Source organism: Crassostrea angulata, chromosome 4 (assembly GCF_025612915.1).
Source record: "Crassostrea angulata isolate pt1a10 chromosome 4, ASM2561291v2, whole genome shotgun sequence".
Taxonomy (NCBI): Eukaryota; Metazoa; Mollusca; class Bivalvia; order Ostreida; family Ostreidae; genus Magallana; species Magallana angulata.
Window position 1 is genome coordinate 37,310,547 of NC_069114.1, and position 21,332 is coordinate 37,331,878.

The 21,332-nt window shown below is 32.8% G+C and overlaps 4 protein-coding genes across 5 annotated transcripts; all 4 read left to right on the top strand.

The window, feature by feature from the left end:
* Nucleotides 1-421: 421 nt before the first annotated feature.
* On the top strand, nt 422-3,822 carry LOC128181341 (aquaporin-like). The gene is made up of 3 exons (XM_052849707.1): nt 422-1,123; nt 2,198-2,278; nt 2,413-3,822. The coding sequence occupies exons 1-3, from the start codon at nt 530-532 to the stop codon at nt 2,593-2,595; spliced, it is 858 nt and encodes a 285-aa protein (XP_052705667.1). The 5' UTR covers nt 422-529; the 3' UTR covers nt 2,596-3,822.
* A 655-nt stretch (nt 3,823-4,477) lies between these two features.
* Nucleotides 4,478-9,952, top strand: LOC128182609 (aquaporin-like). 2 transcript variants are annotated; one of them, XM_052851333.1, is made up of 4 exons: nt 4,478-4,704; nt 4,936-5,983; nt 8,695-8,775; nt 9,226-9,952. In XM_052851333.1, the coding sequence occupies exons 2-4, from the start codon at nt 5,390-5,392 to the stop codon at nt 9,415-9,417; spliced, it is 867 nt and encodes a 288-aa protein (XP_052707293.1). In that variant the 5' UTR covers nt 4,478-4,704; nt 4,936-5,389; the 3' UTR covers nt 9,418-9,952. The 2 variants fall into 2 exon arrangements, with proteins under 2 accessions (XP_052707293.1, XP_052707294.1); XM_052851334.1 differs by having other exon boundaries at nt 4,478-4,675.
* A 3,550-nt stretch (nt 9,953-13,502) lies between these two features.
* On the top strand, nt 13,503-14,813 carry LOC128181572 (putative uncharacterized protein DDB_G0271606). Its single transcript, XM_052850027.1, has 2 exons — nt 13,503-13,544; nt 13,666-14,813. The coding sequence occupies exons 1-2, from the start codon at nt 13,503-13,505 to the stop codon at nt 14,557-14,559; spliced, it is 936 nt and encodes a 311-aa protein (XP_052705987.1). The 3' UTR covers nt 14,560-14,813.
* A 3,990-nt stretch (nt 14,814-18,803) lies between these two features.
* Nucleotides 18,804-21,044, top strand: LOC128181800 (uncharacterized). Its single transcript, XM_052850334.1, has one exon. The coding sequence runs from the start codon at nt 18,804-18,806 to the stop codon at nt 20,775-20,777; it is 1,974 nt and encodes a 657-aa protein (XP_052706294.1). The 3' UTR covers nt 20,778-21,044.
* Nucleotides 21,045-21,332: the final 288 nt, after the last annotated feature.

Below are 21,332 nucleotides of genomic sequence, written 5' to 3' on the forward strand. Positions count from 1 at the left end.
AAAAACTTTCTCTCTATAAATAAAATATACAATGTTACTACAGCACTGTTCCGTTATATGGTCAAAGCCGAACAGAAATAAACTCCGTCTTAACCAATGCGACATGGACACATGAATAAAGTGTGGTAAAAACCACTTTGAACGCAATGGTTATCATTTCTAGACACATAATGACATGTCTCGTCACATATTGCATTTGTTCTGTCACTTGGCCAATGATTTAATGTCATTTGTATAGTAACAGTCAAGAACGGGACAGATACTCACCTCACATCAAGGGATGTTAATGGACCGTTTGTCAATTCTAGACATGTCCACGTACGACAGCCCTAAGCTCGGTTTTTCTTTGGCAGTCTCTTAGCCGTCTGATTTACTTAATATTAGTTTCTAGCCCTTCCTTATGTTGGTACGTTGGCGGTGTATATATATTTTGGTGGTAGAAAGTTGAATGGAAATACAAGACTTTTGCATTTTGCTTTATATATAACTTACCGTAATAGAGAAGGATTTTACTATTCAGAAAAATACAATGTCTAAAGAAAAGACGGAAGCGATTCTACAGGAAAATAAAAGTTTCTTACAAAGAGAACTGGACGATTTGAGGTCATTAGATCTTTTGCGAGCATCGCTTGCGGAGTTTCTCGGAGTCATGTTTCTTGTTATGTATGGAGTAGGCGCAGGGTTGTATCATGAAACTCTTGGAACGAAACCTAGCAGCGCACATATTGCCATAGAAACAGGATTCTTTATAGCCGTCATAATAACAACACTGAGTACCGTGAGTGGAGGTCACGTGAATCCCGCCATTAGCATCGGTTTCCTAGTAACAGGGGCCATAACCTTTTCCAGATTTTTGTTCTACTCGTGTTTTCAAGTCCTTGGTGCTATTGCTGGTATGGCTTTCATAAGCATGGTTTCACCTGTTGAAATGCAGCATGGAAGTTTTGGCGTGATTTCGCCCGGACCAAACGTCACTGACGTCCAAGCGTTCGCTTGTGAGGCCTACATCACGTTTTTACTTGACTTTGCCACTTTCTCCTTCCTTGATCACGGGAGATCGGATATGGCTGGTTCCGTTCCGTTTATCATCGGAATTCTGGTTGTTGCCAATGTGTTCTCAACAGTAAGTGATTTCAAATATATATAATAGTACTCAGCTCTTTATTTTCCGAGACGTATATCCACGTTACAACACCCCCCCCCCCCCCCCCCAAGGTAAAAGTACAAAACCCTGAAAATAAAAACAAATAAAATACAAATTTATACAAAACACGAGAAACAAATCAATATAGACTAAAAAGGCCAAAACCATCCATTCCCCTTAAAGTAAATAGAATTTTACATGTATGCAGTCGTGTATATAGTTGGGACAACATGGAGTGTGGTGTTTATTATCTATTAATACTTTAATATTCATTAACCGTGACTAGAATTGAGCGACAACATTAAGCTTTTCTGGCAATTTCAATACTTATAAAAAGTACATATGCATATCATCACTTGCACTGCAAAATTCTTCAATTATTAAACAAATGTATGGCCTGTTTTCAAGTACCATCATTTACACAGGTGAAGATTTTTGTTAAATGTCTATGTATGAGAGAGAGAGAGAGAGAGAGAGAGAGAGAGAGAGAGAGAGAGAGAGAGAGAGAGAGAGAGATGTGACTTTTGGGGTAATAACATGTGATTTGACATATTCCACAATAAACATAAAGAATTAAGGTTTAATTAAGAATTAATGAGTTGTTAAGGCAATAAAGTTAAAAGGTAATTTTGTGCTCTGATATAACTTTGCTTAGAGTCATAATTAGTATTCTGATAAAACTTTCCTTGTATACAGCACATTTTTTAACCAAGGGCCATATAAATTTAACATTAACTTTATCCAGTTTTTATAACAGGGCAAAACACATATTTCGAAAGAGTATACTATATACACACAAAATTCTTAATTTTGCAATCACGATAGTACATTGTTTAGCATATTCATTTAACCCGATGAAGTTTTGCGTAGACATTGTTACCTTTTTCAAATAGTTAATTGATATCCAATTAAGTACAAAGCACAACTTTACAAAAATGGTTTATTGTACCACTTTTTAGAAATGATCCATGGTTGTTGTAAATCACCTATATCTTTTTACTTTCTTTTTAAGTATGACCAAATTTTGAATATCAGTCTTTATTTCATTTCCAGTGGAATTTATCGGGTGGTTGTATGAATCCTGCTAGAAATTTCGGTCCCATGGTCATTAACGGCACTTATGACAAGGTTTGGGTAAGTTAACCGTTTCATATTTATATATAGTGAAAAAAGATTTCAATCTTCGAATGAATGATTAAATTCGTTTGAGTGCTGTAGAGGCATGCAGTTAAAAGTGTTTATAGTTCCCGTTCTGTTTCTGATTTTAGGTTTACTGGGCTGGGCCAATGATAGGTGGAGCCCTGGGGGCTCTCATATATGACCGCGTGTTTTCAACTCGAGCATGTAGAAATACACTGTATGGCTGTAAAAGCAAAGACCCACAAAAGACGGAAATGACCAAAGAAGTGTACGTTAACGAAACGTTTACGGTTGATCACTCAAACTTATGACCTGAACAATCTAACCTTTTTTAGGTGAAGTATATATGTAGATGCAAGTTGCATTAAGTCCCTACAAAATTGTTGATATCGGTTTTCGAAATCCAAAAAGAGCTGGATGAAAGTTAATAAAAGTAGTTAATATGAATATGAAATAACTAAATATCTCTAAAGTATGTTGCAGAAAATTTGAAATTGTGGCATATTGCATTGAGGAATTCAATAGCGAATTCAACGGTATGAAAATAGTTTGAACAGACAATGTACAATACGATTTTCCTGTGATGACATGTAATAACTCTGCTGGAATATCAACGAATGATCGATGGATAAATGCATTACAGCAACCAACTGCAGATCAACTGAAGATCTTCAAAACCAAAAGTGATCATGTTTGTACATCATCTTTAATACAATATGAATAATATTATTAAGAACAATGACAGACGAATGACCTTACAAATGCAACCGAATGCACGATACACAAGGGTAGTATGATGGTTCAATAAATGTTCATGTACATGTATGCTGAACGAGCAATTTGTTCGATCAGAATATGAAAGAGATTTCTCAATCACAATGTTTTCGTATTGAAATTTTATAAATATTCAGTAATTTGCTTCTACGATAAAACAATAGAATGAAAAATATGTAAATAGCAACAAAACATGGCTTTTAACTCTTTTTAACATAGTTACTAGCATTTACAATCAACTGCAATTTATGTTATCAAAATTTCAAATAAAAATCTGTAATGAAAAACACGAAATGAACAAAAAGCATACAAAACAACATGACAACAATCAAAGCATCACAAGTCTGTATAAATTTAAAAAATGTTACAGTTGGAATTGATATGTATACATGTCAAACGTACATGTATAGTTTATTGAATTTGTTGTTATACATGTAGGGAGAGGGCAAATTAAGTTTTTATAACTTGTGCCCAATCCATTTGTACCAATTTATTACAATAAAATATGTTCAAATAAAGTATGCGTGACACCTTCATGACAGGTGACTGGTCAGTATCCGGATATGTAAGAAATCCATCAGACACCGCCAGATTGACCTCTCCTAAATCAGCCATGGTCAGAAAATATACGATCAGAATGCTCCCTTAAATAGATACGATAATCATTCTACAACATTTATTCTACATATTGAATGACCAGCAGTTCACGTTTTTATCGAAAATTTTTAAATATCAATGCTTTGATTCTTGTCCATTTTTGAAGGTTACAATTTCTTGAAATCATTGAATTTTTTTGGTTTTTTTTTTCATTTTGTCAAATTTGAAAGTTATGGCTAAAAAATAAAATTGATCGCTGATTTGCAACCAATAGTAAAAAAATAAGAGGTTTATGAATGAAAGTGTTCCGAGAAGTCGTATATCCTCATAGTTGTTAAATTTTTCTTTTATAATCTCAAAAAATTCATGTCAATGTTCACTGGTTACATGTATTCCCTGGCGTTTTTTAAGAAGAAAAACATATCTGACGCTGGCATTTTAGATCACATAGGATGCCAAAACTTACTTAAAAGTATCTACAAAGTGGTCTCGAAAAGCAAACAGAAATTTTTATAGATAATAAGAAAAAAACCCACACGCAAACAAACAAACGAATCCCAAAATGTACTAATGAAAAGTAGGTATTAACTTTAATTTGGACATATGTCATATACTAGTACATTGTAGTAAATTTATGTTTTATGATATGATAAATTAATGATCCATTATGATTTTTCCTTGGGGTCTTAACTATTGCATTGGCAGCGCCTTTTAAATCCAAGTTATACTGGAAGGAAGAAACGAACAATAGCCTGGCCTAGGTAATTTAAACTCTTGACATAAATGGGTCGTTTCGTAAACATCCAAATAGCGTCTTGTTTTGTTTTGCTTTTTAAAATTGTTGTGAATAAAAAGGAATTTATTCGAAAAACGAAACTTGACGAATTAATCTGGGGGTGAAGAATGAACTTCCAGGCAAGAATTAGTCCGCTGGGAAAACATCCATGCCATTAATTGGAACCAAAAGACATTCAACCGACTAGACTGTCGATGATCGTATGGATCAAGTTCAAAACAACAGTATGAACACGTCTTTTAAAATTTCCAGAGTAGGAACATTTTCTTGCAATAGAGAATAATACTTTATTAATTTGATTTCAATTAGTATGATTTTGATTGTAAATTTTGTTTAATTCAATATTGCATGTTTGTTGAAGATGGGACGTTATTTAATCGTTTTTTACTTCTTTGCGTTCTCAGTCTCGTTCAAAGTGAATGATCATGCATTTAAATGTAATGTTAATACTTTTCTTCATGAACTATTTTTTATTTTTTATCAGGAGGCCAGAAAAACGGCAAGGCATATGACCGATAAAACTGATAAACGAATGTAATATAAAGAAGGGTCCTCTTGAAAAGAGCTTAAACTAAATACCCAGTAGTAGGTCCTTGATCCTACTCGGAAGAAAGGTAGATATGTAAGATGAGATGTGGATACATTTTCTAATGACAGAATCTTCTATATACTAATGTAATTACTTGGGATATACATATACACCTGTCTGTGTACTTGACATAATTTACATTCTGCCGCCGTCAAGCAGTGTTATCCGATAAAGGACCTATCATTCTTGGGTAAGATGTGGAGACTTCGTTTTATATGAAACAGTTCCCGAGTGTTTGTTAGCTACCTTAGGTCTGAGGGTATAAGGTTGCAAGAAAGTGGGACTCATTGGTATTTTAAGTTTCTAAAACCATACCTTAACAGATAACTTATCAGTGCTTGGAGAGACGATGGCTGACGATAAAAAGGAAGCTATTTTAAAGGAAAATAAAAGTTTCTTACAAAGGGAACTGGACGACCTGAGGTCATTAGATCTTTTGCGGGCATCTCTTGCGGAGTTTCTTGGAGTCATGTTTCTTGTTATGTACGGAGTAGGAGCCGGACTGTATCATGAATCTCTTGGAACGAAACCTAGCAGCGCACATATTGCCATAGAAACAGGATTCTTTATAGCCGTCATAATAACAACACTGAGTACCGTGAGTGGAGGTCACGTGAATCCCGCCATTAGCATCGGTTTCCTAGTAACAGGGGGCATAACCTGCTCCAGATTTTTGTTCTATGTGTGTTTTCAAGTGCTTGGTGCCATTGCTGGCATGGCTATTATAAGCGTTGTGTCCCCTGTTGAAATGCAGCATGGGAGTTTTGGCGTGATTTTGCCCGGACCAAACGTCACTGACGTCCAAGCGTTCGCTTGTGAGGTTTACATCACGTTTTTACTGGACTTTGCCACTTTTTCGTTCCTTGATTCGGGGAGATCAGACATGGCTGGCTCTGTCCCGTTTATCATCGGAATTCTGGTTGTTATTAATGTGTTCTCAACAGTAAGTTCAGCAAAGATAAACAGCTTTTATCTTTTCATTAAGATTTTTGTAAAAATTCCCTACGTACACTAGAACAGCCAGCACTGGCCTTACACAACTACATTCTAACTTCATTCAAAATGTTTAACCAAGAGTTTTAGGATGTTTTAAAAGATTTAAAGGGGTGTTGAAGACAATTAAATAAGTGATTTAATTTTTAATGATATTGGTATACAGATAAATATGCATTTCGTGATTTACTTTTAAAACTTAAAGTTAATACAAAAAATCCAAGAAAAACATACTTTAAGTTTTGCGGAAACATGATCGGTTCTATTTTAACGCGACAAAGGAAAAAAATATTAGCATTTCTAATAGAATAGAATTAAAGAAGAATTTAACCATGGTACTTGAAATAAGGAGGGCAAAAGACATTAAGTTATCTATAGTCAGTCCGAGGTTACTGCTTCTTTCACCTTTTGACGATTTTTAACGAAAATACACAAATACCTGCCACACAAGTACACTTGAAATCGATAAAAGGAGAGATATCCTATATAGCTAAATTTCTTATTGACACTTCATCTCTTTTTGCCTGGAGAAATTAACATGAACGAAAAAAAAATTCTTCCGGAGATTTTTAATGGAAAATGTTAACATTTTTTTTTCCATTTGGAATTACTCGGAACACCTCGAACAATTTTTCAACTTTATCATCCGTATGTTTTCATGTCTGCTGCAATGCAAAATCCCCGTATACTTCTATTTTTGGTTGTGTATTGAAACCTCAAGCGGTAGAACAGGCTTTTTAAAAAAACATATAACCTTTTTTTATTCAAATGATATAACATATATATTTTCCCCATTTGTATCATGCTTGCAAGATAATATATCTCAAACTGAAGAAAGTTTTTTCCTATACAACAGATCTGAAATTTCTTCACTTATGACTCCATTTTGTGATCTAAAGTCACCGGTTAAAAATAATATCAGCATCTAGAATATATGCATATAAAGAATTTAAAAAATATGATAACCATGCAGTGATGGTAAATGGAAAGGGTTTTTATCATGGAAAGAGTTCGAAATAATATTATCAGAGAGTATTTTGAAAAATTTTCCTACAAGAAGGTGTGGTTCTTTATTTAACAAACCCTATTTACCCAAAGAATGATATGAGTCAAGTTTGATCAAAGCCTGTCCAGTCTGATGAGGAAAGAAAATGAAATTAAACTATTTAAGACACCAACGACAGATTTAGGTTCAGGTAACGTTAAAAGGATGAACTTAAATAGTGCATCAATCAAAAGCTGAAATCAGACAAAAGGATTTTCAGACGCAATGAATACAGAGAGTATCATCTAAGCAGTCAAATTTTTATTTTCTTTGTAATTGATATGTTTTGAAACATAAACCTTACATATTTAAAGAGCCCCTTATTTATTGTAATAGTATCTTTATATTTCAAGACTGACATTGATACAAAATGACATCACATTTCCAAACGAAATACTTAAAGTGTACTATCGAATCGGACAGGTTATATTTCAAGTGATATAAACCTGTTCTGTAACAAGGCACACATGTAGTCTGTATTTTGAAAAGGACTTGGACACGATTTTAGATTGAAATTTTCTTTTTCTTTTTTATATATAAAATGGTTTATTTGCTCATTTTGAATGATTGACCAAAATTTGAATGTTAAAAGTCAAGTCATAAGAGAGATACAGAGGAAAGAAATCATTGTTATGTTAACAAAGCTCGAGTCTTATATTTGTTTACAAATAATGTAAAGTATGGAATTGCCATTTTTTAGCAAATGACTTGTGGCAAACAAGGTAAACTGATTCAATGTGTTCAAAGATAATATGATAAACAGAAAAAAAGCAACATTTGATTGAGACATACAAATAAAACACATATGTAAACCATAACAAAGCTCGGACTTTGTTTACAAAACGAAGATTTTCAAGCTCTGTATCTTGCTTATAACTCAATGTTTGACTTTCAAATTTTTACATAACATTAAAAGTACCCATATTAACCATTCTAAACATAAAATTGGGAAAATTAAATTAAATTTTGAGCTCAAATCGTGTCCAACCCACCAAAAATCGTTTGTAATGTGTGTGTGTGTGTGTGTGTGTGTGAGAGAGAGAGAGAGAGAGAGAGAGAGAGAGAGAGAGAGAGAAAGAGAGAGATTGATTTTGGTTGCCCGTTGATAATCCTGAGGTCAGTGTTTTGACAAGTATAAGCTCCGCATTATGGAATATAGGGTCTGTAGGATTTAAACAGTGTACCTTATTATAGCAATAGAAACACGAACTACATGTATATTCCCTGCTTTTCCCTTAATAGTTGAATTCCAAAGCATATATTATTATCTATATTACAAATTTCCATGGGTCGTATTAACTTGATAATCATACTTGGTACTAATATATCTTTTTTTCAAATAAGGGATGCATATTTTATGATAATATTACGGTTAACATGATTATCTGTTATAACAATTTTTTCCATTTTTATATTGGCTGTACTCTATGTTATTATACGCGGAATAATATTTAAAAAAATAAAAAAAAATAAAAAATATAAAAACTTTTAATTTAAAAAATCTACAAATGCTATTTTAAGTAGATAAATCTCCATCGATATTCTAGAATTGTAATCAAGTGGTAACCACATTCATGACTGTTATTCAACATAAAAATGATCTTTTTTTATCTCAGTGGAATCTATCTGGTGGTTGTATGAATCCTGCCCGAAATTTTGGTCCCATGATCATTAACGCCGCCTACGACAAAGTTTGGGCAAGTTCCTTTACACATCTTTTAATATATATATATATATATATATATATATATATATATATATATATATATATATATATATATATATATATATATATATATATATATATATATATATATTATAATATAATTATTTTGAGACAAATTATAGTGGATTGTCATCTTTTCAATATTTTGTTTGGTGTAGTTCCATGGATTCGCTGGTGAATATAATAACTATTGAAAATAGAAACTTGTTTATAATTTGTGTACATGTTCATATGTGGTTGAGGTATAAACACAAAATGCACAAAAATTGAGTAACCATGAATTATTATGATTCTCGTGAAATTTCTCCTCGGTGGAGGTTTTTATATAACCTTGTGGTTTTAACGTTTCTTCATGTGTTGAAGATATTTATCGGGTTTTACGATCAAAAGGTCAGGTTCTATTTTTCGATTTTGTTTGCAGGTTTACTGGGCTGGGCCAATGATAGGCGGAGCACTGGGGGCCTTTATCTATGACCGGGTGTTTTCAACCCGAGTTTGTAGAAATATACTGCATGGCTGTAATAGCAAGGAAAGTAAGGACTCCATAAATGCCAAAATGCCAAAAGAAATTTATGTTAACGAAGCGTTTACTGTGGAGAATTCAAAGCTATAAAAAAGCTATACAATTTTATTAGCTTCCACGCACCATAATGTCAGTATTTAGTATTAAAGTGGACTAGCAGGTCATGTTGTTTAACATTTATCAAGTATCTATTTAAATAACAGCACCACTGAAAAGGAAACATAATTTCATAAATTTTTTAATTATTATTTATCTTAAAAAATAAAACTGAGTAATAATTAAAAGAATAAATGCTGAGATGCAAAGATACAAGAATAAAAACACAACAACGTGTGTTCATTCATACAATGTATCAAACTGGTTATTTTTTACTTATTAAACACTTACATGTAAAGACATCATAATCAACATGATGCTAGCAAATACATTACATTATAACCTACTTGTATGTAACGAAGTATACAGCATTGATTAACATAACATAACAATTGATTATAAGTATTCTAGCAATTTGTTCTAATATCTACCTCTTATCCGGTAAGTCCGAGTTCTATGTTTGCTTTTAACCTGTACATATCTATTGATACCTCATTTTGTATTCATGAATAAAATAATTGAGCATATGTGTCATGTACTTTTTAGTTATAAAGTATTAAGATTTATTGGTGGGAATAAAAATTAATCTGAAGCTTTAGTATTGCGACATTTGATAACGTTTTTTGACAAAGTTTCAAAAATAGCATACATTTAATAGTTTGATCATTTTTTAATTTGCCATTTTAAAGAAAAAAAAAATCTCAGTACAACAGATTCGAACATGTTTAATCTAAACAAACTAAAGAGAATTTCGTGCACTAGTAGTGAGTGAAACATTTGAAGAATTGTTTTAAAGTCTAGAAATTCAAAATCTCATATTAACATATACATCCTGTTTTTAACAAAAGAAAATGAAATGAATCTTGTAAAACTGAGAACCGTTGACGAAGATCACTTACTTTTGAGACTTTTCAAATTCTACCATTTGTGACTGGTAATATTATCTTTCGACGTTATATTACATGCCGTCATATTGCATGCCATGAAAACGTGTAGTGACGCCGAAAATGATACCTTGTCCAACTAAATCTGGCAAAGATAAGGAGCAAACAAACCCTCTAATGCTATTACAGATGGATGTAATCAACCACTTATTTTGTGATGTACTTGTATGAACTCCTCCAACTCTATTCTATTTGTACAGAATAACTGAGACGAAGAGTGATAAAAATTGTATCAATGACAATACTATACAAATATTGACTGGGGTTGAGGGCAACATTGATTATATTAGCCCCCGAGGGACGAAATATTGCCCGACGCGAAGCGGAGGGCAATATTTTTGTCCCAAGGGGGCTAATGTAATCAATGTTGCCCGAAAACACAGTCAACATTTCTTTTGTTATATGAAGAAACAAACCAAAATTTAAGAAAGTAATTGAAAACAGATCGCCGTTATTTTCTCAGCTTAACAAAGAATTCACGAATTCAATTTTTTGTAAAGTTCATTACCAAATTATCCTCAGCATCAAACGGTCACTGGTGATACATGTATTCCGCCGACCGTAAGAATTAACATACAGATGTTCTACCTGATTTTACTTCACAGTAATTCGCATATCCTTACATCCGTTATGATAGCAAACCGTCGCATTGCGCGTCCGTTGTTTACTTGCCTTGACTGGCTGTCTATTATGACGTCACCTTGTTTTGGAGTCGCGAAGAATTATATACGTCATCGTTAACGAATCAACAAATCAAAGGCGATTATTTGAAATAGAGGGAATGTTCACTAGATATTATTCCTAGCCGGTCAATATCAAAAAAATATTGACCGGTCAATATTTTTCGGACGAGCTAATATTACAAATATTGACTATTCGTCTAAATAGAGATATATAGTGAGAATATACTACTGAATATAACAAACTTAAATATACGAACAATTGAAACGATATTCTTAAATTACATGATAACCACAGCAATCAACACGTTTAAAATCTTTGAAATGTAATTATATTTATCAAAAGTGTCTTTCTCTTATTTTCCTCACTCTTTCTCTGCTTCAACAAATCATGTTATATGTGATATATCAATTAACTAATGAGCTTAAACGTTTATCTTAATTGAGTTTTGGTAGCAAAACAAAGGTTATCGCTCTTTTGTCAATTTTCATTAAATCAAAATACAATAAAAGAAACATCAACAAAAAGTTGATTTAGATAAGTATAAGACATAGACACGTATCTAATAGAACGATCTTTTACATCACATTACCATAAGCAACCTATATATATAGAGAGAGAGAGAGAGAGAGAGAGAGAGAGAGAGAGAGAGAGAGAGAGGTTGCTTATGGTAGTGTGATATAAAAGAGTTTTCCTAATAATTTTCCTAATAGTTGATAGAATATAATCCCTGTTTAATTCTCACAAAAATAACACTTAAACAACTATCAAAATCTGTTTCAAAAGAACATTAAAATTCTAAATAAAAAACCAAAAACAAAACTTTTAAAGATATCTTTTATATCACTTTTTCTATTAAAGCCAGTCAAATTGTATCAAATGTTATGATATGTTTTACCATCTTTTACAGCCAGTCTGGTGAAATCTGCCATTGCCTTAGTGCCACAGATTTCAAGGCAAAGAGAGTTGTTAAGATGAATCACATTTATAATGTTTCTCCCTTTAACTTCTATATGAAAATAATAAAAATTTATTATAAATCTGTTTTGCTGACAAAGATAGATATTCATAGATCATAAACTATGCGTAACTTTAATCTAAATACTACATATTCATAGTATTCCAAGAATAAGGATTGTCGATAAGTATATCAATTCAAAGATTCAAAAATAGGCGCACAGAATTGTATAATGACGCTTAAAGGTTCATTTGTCTGTCTATATTAAGAAACACGTGATACTAATGTACTTGCTACGTATATTTTACACCTGAAGGACAGGTGACGGGCCGGGAGGTGAAAGGGGATCCATCAAACGCCGCTCAATCGATCCAAACCTGAATCAAGCGTTGTCAGAAAATATCCAATAGCTCCTAAAATAAATATTATAATCAAACTCTCTAAAATTTATGTTACATGTACATACAGATAGAAATTAATTGTTCATTTTTTATCTTTCATTTCAGCACATATATCGTTGAACTTTCGACACACTATGTAGGATTTCTTAAACCTCTAATTCCTAAAACGCACAACTTATCAAAGATATAAATTAATATGTTCAATTAAGTCAAACAAAGCTTCATTATGATGAAGCATTTTGTGAAGAAAGTTTGCATCATTTATTTATTTTTTATCTCAGCAGAAACTTTTAAAAAGAAAATTAGGGTGCAAAAGTGCAGCTTTGGTGTTGTATGTAATGTGTTCTTACATATAAATGTTCTGCAAAGACAATAAGGTGTTGTCTAAAAAACATTATAACAATCAAATACACCTTAGGCTTAAGCTGAAATAACAATTGCATTTTTTTCCTGTTTAAATTCTTAATGTCATCGATACTCTTTTTGGCTAGAATGTTACATTTTTATATTGTTGATTAAAAGTGGATTCAATTGAGTCTTACATGTAAAGACATGTCTTAATAGAGGTATAGTGAGACAAAACATGCACTGCAGTTAATTAGACTGATCTATAGTTTAGTGCAAAAATGTGACTCCCAATTAGGATTGTTGCCACATCTTTATAGTGTATTTTATCATAAATATTACCATAAAGTTACACAATATATACTAGTAAATGAATACTCGAATAACGACGTACCCCTACAATCCCTTCTCATGGAAGTTTATTCATTTTGATCTTAATAAAATTTTAATTGTTATACATGTAATACAAAACGATTTTCAAATGAAATTTGAATCAAACAAATCGATCCATTATTCTCATTGCTTAAAAAATTAAGCACGAAGCTATCAATCATGTCTTCAGTTGTTCAAAAGAAAATCTCACACACCCTTTACGTATTTTGTTACAAAACCACTGTATCCCTAATTTAAATAGCTTTTAATATAAATGAACAATGAATACAAAAAGACAATAAAGGTTACTGTTATATGCAAATTAGTCAATCTAATGAACCGGTGACACTAGTTGGTCATTCCCTATAAAAGACATCGATGCATTCTACAATTCACATTAACAGGAAAATCGAACGAACAGTAAGTATTAAAGATTTATTTATAGTCAACAAAATGATTCAACAGCATTTCGATTTTAAACTATTTTCATCTTTTTCCTACTTGACATTTTCTTTGATTCTAGAAGAAAATTTCTTTTCAGATGCCACGTCTAGGAGTTTTCGTAGTTCTGATAGTGTGCGCCTTAGCATGCGCTGTAGACTCCAGACGGCTGATGGTGCAGAGAGGATATTATGATGAGCCATTATTTAGGGCCTCATATCGAGAACCATCTGTCTATTTAAGAAGGTCTACTTTTGGATTGGGCAGATCATCCAACTCTTTAAGGCCACGGAGAATTCAATCAGGAAGGATCTTAGATTTGGGATTTCCTGAAACACGTCAGAGAAATTCACTTTCTTCTCTTTTCAATAACCGTAATGGTCAACTCGCCAGGACGAGCAGCAGAGAAGTGTTGGGAAATTCTCCAAGAACATCCCAACACCACCAGAGTGCTCGACTCCTGCAAGGTTTGCGTCGGGTTCAAGAACCAAGACGAAATATGGCCTCCGTTTTGGACACACTAAGACAACGTCAGGCAATACCATCAAGCAGAGAAGTTCTTGGGAGTTCTGTTTTTGGACATTCTCAAAGGGCACTTCAACCGAATCACAGAGAAAGACAATTGACACGAATGATTCAAGTACAGGAACCAAGGAAAGTCATTGCTAAGGTATCGATATCGAGAAAAGCTGCAAGCGGCAAAAGTAGTAAGGAAGTAATTGGACAAGCGGTACCCGTATTTGCAGAACAACCAGCTCAGTCTGCTGATATGGGAAAAATTATTGACATTATCCAAGAGCAACGAAAACAGCAAAATAAATTACTTGAACAAAAGCAAAAGCAACTTCAAAAACAACAAGAGCTTGTACACAAAAGTCTACAAAAGCAACAAGAAGAACTCCAAAAAATGCTTCAAAAAAATTTAGAACAGCGACAAAAACAACAGCAACAACAGGTGAAATTGACCAGTAAGGAAGTTATGGGACTTTGGTAACAAACAATCTGGAGTTTATAACCTACGGCCAGAAAGTAAAAAGTCCTGTTGCAATGACGTTTCAAAACGTATCAATAAAATGCCCTCTATTGTGTATGGCAATTGTTATTGAGAACAAGTTGAAAGAAGCGAAATGAACGACATATTGCCACGATATCTGATGGTTTTTCACCACAGTTGGGTTTGTTTTGTTATTGAATTCTTCCTTGTTAATGTCTTAAATAAATCTTGATTATCAAGTTTTAAAACCTAAATATGTTTTTCTGTGTCAAATTGTGTCGTGAACAATGGAAAAGAGATAAGTGGAATTGGTTAAAAAAAACAAAATCAGGAAACTGTTTAAGATTAGCAGTTCTAATTCCTCTTTTAAGATACAATAGTTGTATTTCAAGAAAAAAGGCTGCAATTCGTGTCTACGAAAAACTAGAAATAACAAAGGTAGCACAGAATGATATTTCAGATATTAAAATGATTTCATATTTTTGAATTGTTACTTGTGTTACAAGTATTGATAGATTTATTTTTTTGAAATTCAGTTTTTGTACAGTGCCATCAGGGGACAAAAAGGAAAAATTAAACATGAACATCGTCGCATTTTCATAATTAATTTGGATTGTTTCATAAACAAAGCAAGTACGGCTGCGTGGAAGACCAAATGAAAAGAGAAATTAATCTTAATTGTTCAGACGACTTAGATATTTCAATGGACGAATAAGTTGTTGTTAGGACGAATAAGCTATTTGTTTGGACGACCTAGGATTTATTCGGACGAAATAGCTATTTGTTTGGACGAATGCCTTTTGCTTATAAAAACAGTATTTTTTTAGAGTAATTTGGACATAATCTGATCTTGCAGTGATGTAGATGAAGAGGATTGGGAGGTTTGTGATCCACACACCCATTTCCTGGAATGATGTTTTTCCTTTAAATGATACATTGCTTGAGAGTTACACACATAATTTCCGAAAACGTTCATGGGGACCAATATTATTGGCTTTCGTGGGCAACCCTTTCCCACGAATTTACATCGCCACGAACGTGTATATAAGCATTTGTTTAATATTTATTTACAAAATGGAACTTGCTAGCTAAGAAATAACGTCCCAACGATCCAGAAAAAATTAGGGAACCATGAACATTGACGATTAAAAATGATTCTGTAGTAATTGAAGTACACACTTAAATTTATACAATAAAACATTACAATTACTAAACTTTGACCCGTGCGTGCACGAGTTGACATTGCATATGATATCGGACATTTACGAAATAGATATATCGACATACCGTATATTTTTGTCATTTATATAACCAAGCTTTAAGCCTACAATAATGATATTAATTCACTACACTCTGCTTAGACCTAGACAGGCCTTCACCTGTGCCTCCCATATACCCGTTATGTTGCAAAAGTTGCAGAATCGCTCCGAAACGATCTTGGAGGAAATTAATAAAGCTGCATTGAAAATAACAGTCAAATTATTCATAACAAAGCATTTTGAAGCTGTAAATACCTTTCATCCAAAAATTTAATTCATATTTATTAAGAATTGAATACTTTTTCACCAACGTTAAACTTTTATTTACACATTATGTTTGACGTTTGGAACTCTCGGAACTCACTGGGTTAGAGTTATCTCCCGTATTTTCTTTGATGAACAGAATATATAGCAGATTTTCAATGAAAATTTACACGTATTTCTATTATCATTTCTGAGTTTATCCATGCAAATGTGATATTGTGGAAACATAAACTAAAAAGCCTCCCATGATTTAGTGTGAATGTAATGCGCATGCGCACGATTGTAAAATCCAAAAAATCCAGATGATATCTGGATTTTTTAAAGGAATTTTTGTTGATTATTAATTAATGATGCTTGATTGAGAAAAAATAAAAACAAATTGGTAATCTTCGAGTACCAATGATGTTTAAAATATATAAAACAAAAGACATTACTCTTCTGATTTCTCAGTATTAAAGCCCAAAAATTCGAGTCTATAATTTAATATAGTAGTATAGATATAGCAATAAAATAGAGAGATAATCTTACACAAAACCATTTTATAGAGAAATGTACATTCCCCAACACCACAAATTAAATAGAATTTCGGATAGACGAATACATCAATAATGACATATATGACCATATATTGTTTCTCTCTCCTTTGGTTGCTTTAATGAAAATCGCTGTAATTTGTCAAAGACCATCATCGGCTTATTCGATGATCGATTGGTTGCAATGATCTGAATTGCAAATTTAAATGTTTGCTGATTGTGGTTACAAAAAGAAATCTTAAAGGCTTCTTTCTTAGGCTTGTCACAATAACAATCTTGTACAAACGATTATAAATAGCACATGGTTTTCTTCATATTTAAGATATAATCGACATTTGATTGCGTGTTTAACAAAAGAAATTTATATTTGTTCTTTATAATTACGTTGCATATTCTTTTAATCTGTATGAAATACAGGGCCATGGTTTCAATTTTTGTCATATTTTATTTATCTATTTTTATTTTTAACAATTTTTTATTTATGCATTTCTAATGATCATCCGAGTCTTGAGTGTCAGTCGTATAATCTAAAGCTGCATAACTAATAGTTCTTTGACATGTTAACGTGGTACGAGGCATGTTTTTGGTTACACTGGTTCTATAAACTGGGTTAAGTAACTTTTCAAGCTGATTTTTCTACCAATTCGTTTTTTAAACATAATGATTATAAAAGAGTTTTTAGCGTTTATTACATCCATTTTAGCCATTGGCTTGGAATTTTCTCTTCAACATTTGAAATGTAAACAAAAACGACATGAGCTTTATTAACACAAGGAAAAATGTGAGCTCTAAATGTGACTTAAAAGTCGACAACTTATACCCAACTTTTGGTTGACTATAAGAAATGCCTTACTGAATCATTGTCAACATTAGAAACGGAAAAATATATTTTGATCAAAATCGTGACCATGCCCCTTCAATGTTGGCGTCAATGTTTAGAAACTTTGTGTGAAAAATATAAACTTCAATAAAAATATCTTGAAATAAACTTCGAATTGAATGAAAAAAACCCTTGGACGGATTGTTTATTGTATAGAAATATATTATGATTTACGTTAGTTTATGTGCATTGCTATTTCTGTTTCCTGCAAAATAAAATAAAAACTAAATTACTCAAACATGTAATTTAACAGGGTAGTTTCACATTTCTATGATTTTAGGTTTTTAAAAGCATCAAACAAAATTTAGTGCTTTTCATTTGAAGGAGACGAAACAACGTATAACCAAAACTAACTCAAACTTTTTGTACTTTTGCAGTGTAAATCTTTTTTTGCAGTAAGCGATCGCGAATTACATTATTATCCACATTGCTTTAGCAAAGAACATCTTAGAAACCTCTTGACGGATACATCACGTTTATTGTTATTTTTTATTTATAATATTTTCTACTCAACAAGTGTCTCTTGTAATAGTGGGAGGTTCGTTTGGGAATTTAAAACAGGTAAATTGATTTACACCAACAGCTTCTTCTCTGCCTTTTTCTCTTTTAGTAATGAACTTTTCTTATAACATGACAGTTTTTTTTTCAGATGGGATCTTGAACTAACCTAATTTAACCGAGTTCGTAATTTTCTTACTTTGTCGTTGTTCAACATCAAAGGAAAACAAAACTTCATAACAAAAGATTTATTTATAATGATAATAATAATACGAATGGAGTTAGAAACTGTTAGGCTTATTCGTTGATGAAAATAGAATTTAAGAGTGAGCTGGTTCAAGAAGTTAGTTGTTGCTAGAAAACATAAGTATATGCTGCAATTCTTCCCCTTGGTTCCTTATATCGGTTTAAATTGTTCTTCACCCCCCCCCCAAAGAATGACGCAATATAGTTTTTACTGATGATGTAATTGTTGAATAACAAATTTAACTCCACACAATTCCTCATCAATCACATACAATGATATTTTACATTGACGTGAAGTGAAAAATCTAGGTATCCCTATCTTTGTGAAAAAAAAATGAATGATTAGCTTTAATGAGACAATGGTGTTACCGTTATATGCAAATGCATATCAACACAGTCATTGATCCATTTCGTTTTCGTCAAGTCATATAAAAAGGAAAAAAGAAAAGAACAAATTTTGCAGAAAGAGGACAGTAACGGTTAAAAATGGTACGTTTTGTTCTTATTTATTCTCTTGACATTGCTAAATATTTATAAACATCTAATAAAAAGTTATTTTTTCAGATGCTTAATTTCGGCAGTTTTGCCTTCCTTCTATTTTGCGTGTTTGAGAATTTGTTTGTAAATGGTATCGAGTTTGCTCGCCCCAGGAGAATTGTTGATTCCCCTTTCACGCGGCAATTTCAAGGGGCCTTAAGAGCATCTCCCTTGAGAATGCATTTCGGAACCGGAGGATCATCTGTAGATTCTTCGTTCACGCCACGATTTCAAGAGGTCTTAGGGACTTCTTCTTGGAGGGGATCCAATTTTGGTTCAGGTGGATCATCTACTGGTTCCTCTTTCATGCCACGATTTCAAGTCTCAAGGCCTTCATCTTCGAGGAGATCCCTTTTAGGACCAGGCGGATCATCTTCAGAGTTATCGATGCCGTCATTACTGTCTTTTAGGAGAAGAAATGACGGATTTCGTCCAGAAGTATCTAGCAGGACGAGTAACTTTTCGCCTATGCATTTCAACAGAAGGCAATCAACAGTTTTCAATAATGCCGATAGAGCATCAATTCTCGAAAGACTTCGACGTTATCAAAGAGGAAAATCCAGTAGAGAAGTGTTCGACCAGTCAATTCAATCAACACAACCGGACAACAGCGTAAGGCATGCATCGATCATGATCAAAGAAAATAGACCAAGCTCAAATATTGCTTCTATTCTTCAAAGACTTCGAAGTAGAACTAGTGTTAAATCTAGTAAGGAAGTCAATAAGAGCCCAAATCGACAAAGGAATCAACTAGCAAGACATCAGACGGTATCCTTTCTGGAAAATAGACCTCCTAAACAAATTGTCGTTTTAACTTCAGCAAAGACAGCGAAAAATAGTAAAGAGGTAAAAGACAGTTCATTACAATCTGTTAACCAGGAGAGTTTAAAACATCCGATAGTTTCTTTTTTGGATAAAAGGCGTCCTCCGTCTCAGGTTAATTTTGTTTCTGTTAAAACAGAGTTAAAGGAACAAAAAGTTCGAAAAACTAGCAAAGAAATTAAAGATCAGAACAGCAATGACAGGAAGAAATCTGTTAACCTAGAGAGGACTTTAAAGCATCCAAATGTTTCTTTTTTGGATAAAAGGCGTCCTCCGTCTCAGGTTAATTTTGTTTCTTTCGAAACGGAGTTAAAGGAACAAAAAGTTCGAAAAACTAGCAAAGAAATCAAACCACAGAACAATAAAAACAGGGAAATTAAAATGAAAAAAGTCAGACAGTTGTTGCAGTTAATGCCGGAAAATCAGAGATACAAATTCCTAATGAGTTTAAAATCTGCTGGTGGAATGAAGACCTCAGCCAAAAAGAATACAAAACTAGAATACCCTGAAGATCCGATTCAGACTAAACTCTCACCTAACCCCAACGTATTCAAAAAATCTACAGCAATTGAAATAACTAGACCCAAAAAGAACAAGAAAAAGACGTCAGCAGAGAAAAAACTTGCATCCAAACACAATATGCAAGAAAACACCGATGAAAGTCTTCAAAGAATTCTGCTGCTCAAAAAATTAAATAACTTTTTACGACAGCAGCTGAATCATGATTCGCAAAAGCAAAAATCAGAGCAAACTATGGATTCCTCAAAGAGAAATATTAAAACAAGCAAAGAAGTTACACGTAAATCCAATCAAAATCGAAGGACACATCATATACACCGCATTCACAACATCCAGCAACCTCAAAGTAATACTGTTCAAACACAAAACAAAATGCCACAGATATCGTTGGAGTCAACACGTTTAGCTCCTCACCGTCGTCGAGTAGAGCTACTGGCCAGACTTAATTCCCGTGGACTTAGTACCTCTTCGAAGTTTGAAAACTTACTGACAAATGCCCTAAACAGTAATGTGAATCATGCTAACACGGCAAAACAATCAAAGCTTTCGAATATCAACCCATTTTCAAGCGATTCTTTAAAATTATTAGATCAAAATGACGTTTTAGATACAAGCAAAGAAAAGAAGAGTGAAGAAAAATTCACCTGGGAGAATCCTTAGATTTAAGAACTTTTGTCTAATAATAATGTGTTTATTGCAATGATAATTTTTTAATGTGTTGAATGAATGCTGAATGAAATAACTCTCATAAAATAAAAATTGTATGGATATCGTTAGGAACTTAAGTTATCTTTCTCAGCATCCTGATGTCATTTCTTAACATATGCAAGTATTAAACACCTTTATAACCAACAGGATTATTTTATATATATACAAATAAAAAATAAGTTAAAATCAATCCATCTTTATATTATATGATATTATGTACAAAATATATAGATGTTGCATGATAAGCTTAATCGAAATAAAAATTTTGAGATGTTGAACCGAAATCAAAACAAACCTAGTATTGAATTATATTAAGTTCATTTTTAGCCGGGCTCTGCTGAAAGCAGAGTCCTGGCTATAGGCAGGCAAATCGCCAATGTTACTATAAATAGCACAAATAAACAAAAAACCAAACAGCGTCAAGGTAAAGCTTCCGCTATACCAAATAGTTACACTAAGAGCCACGTTTTGTCAATAGTGTTGGCAGTTTGTTTCTTTTTTTGATTT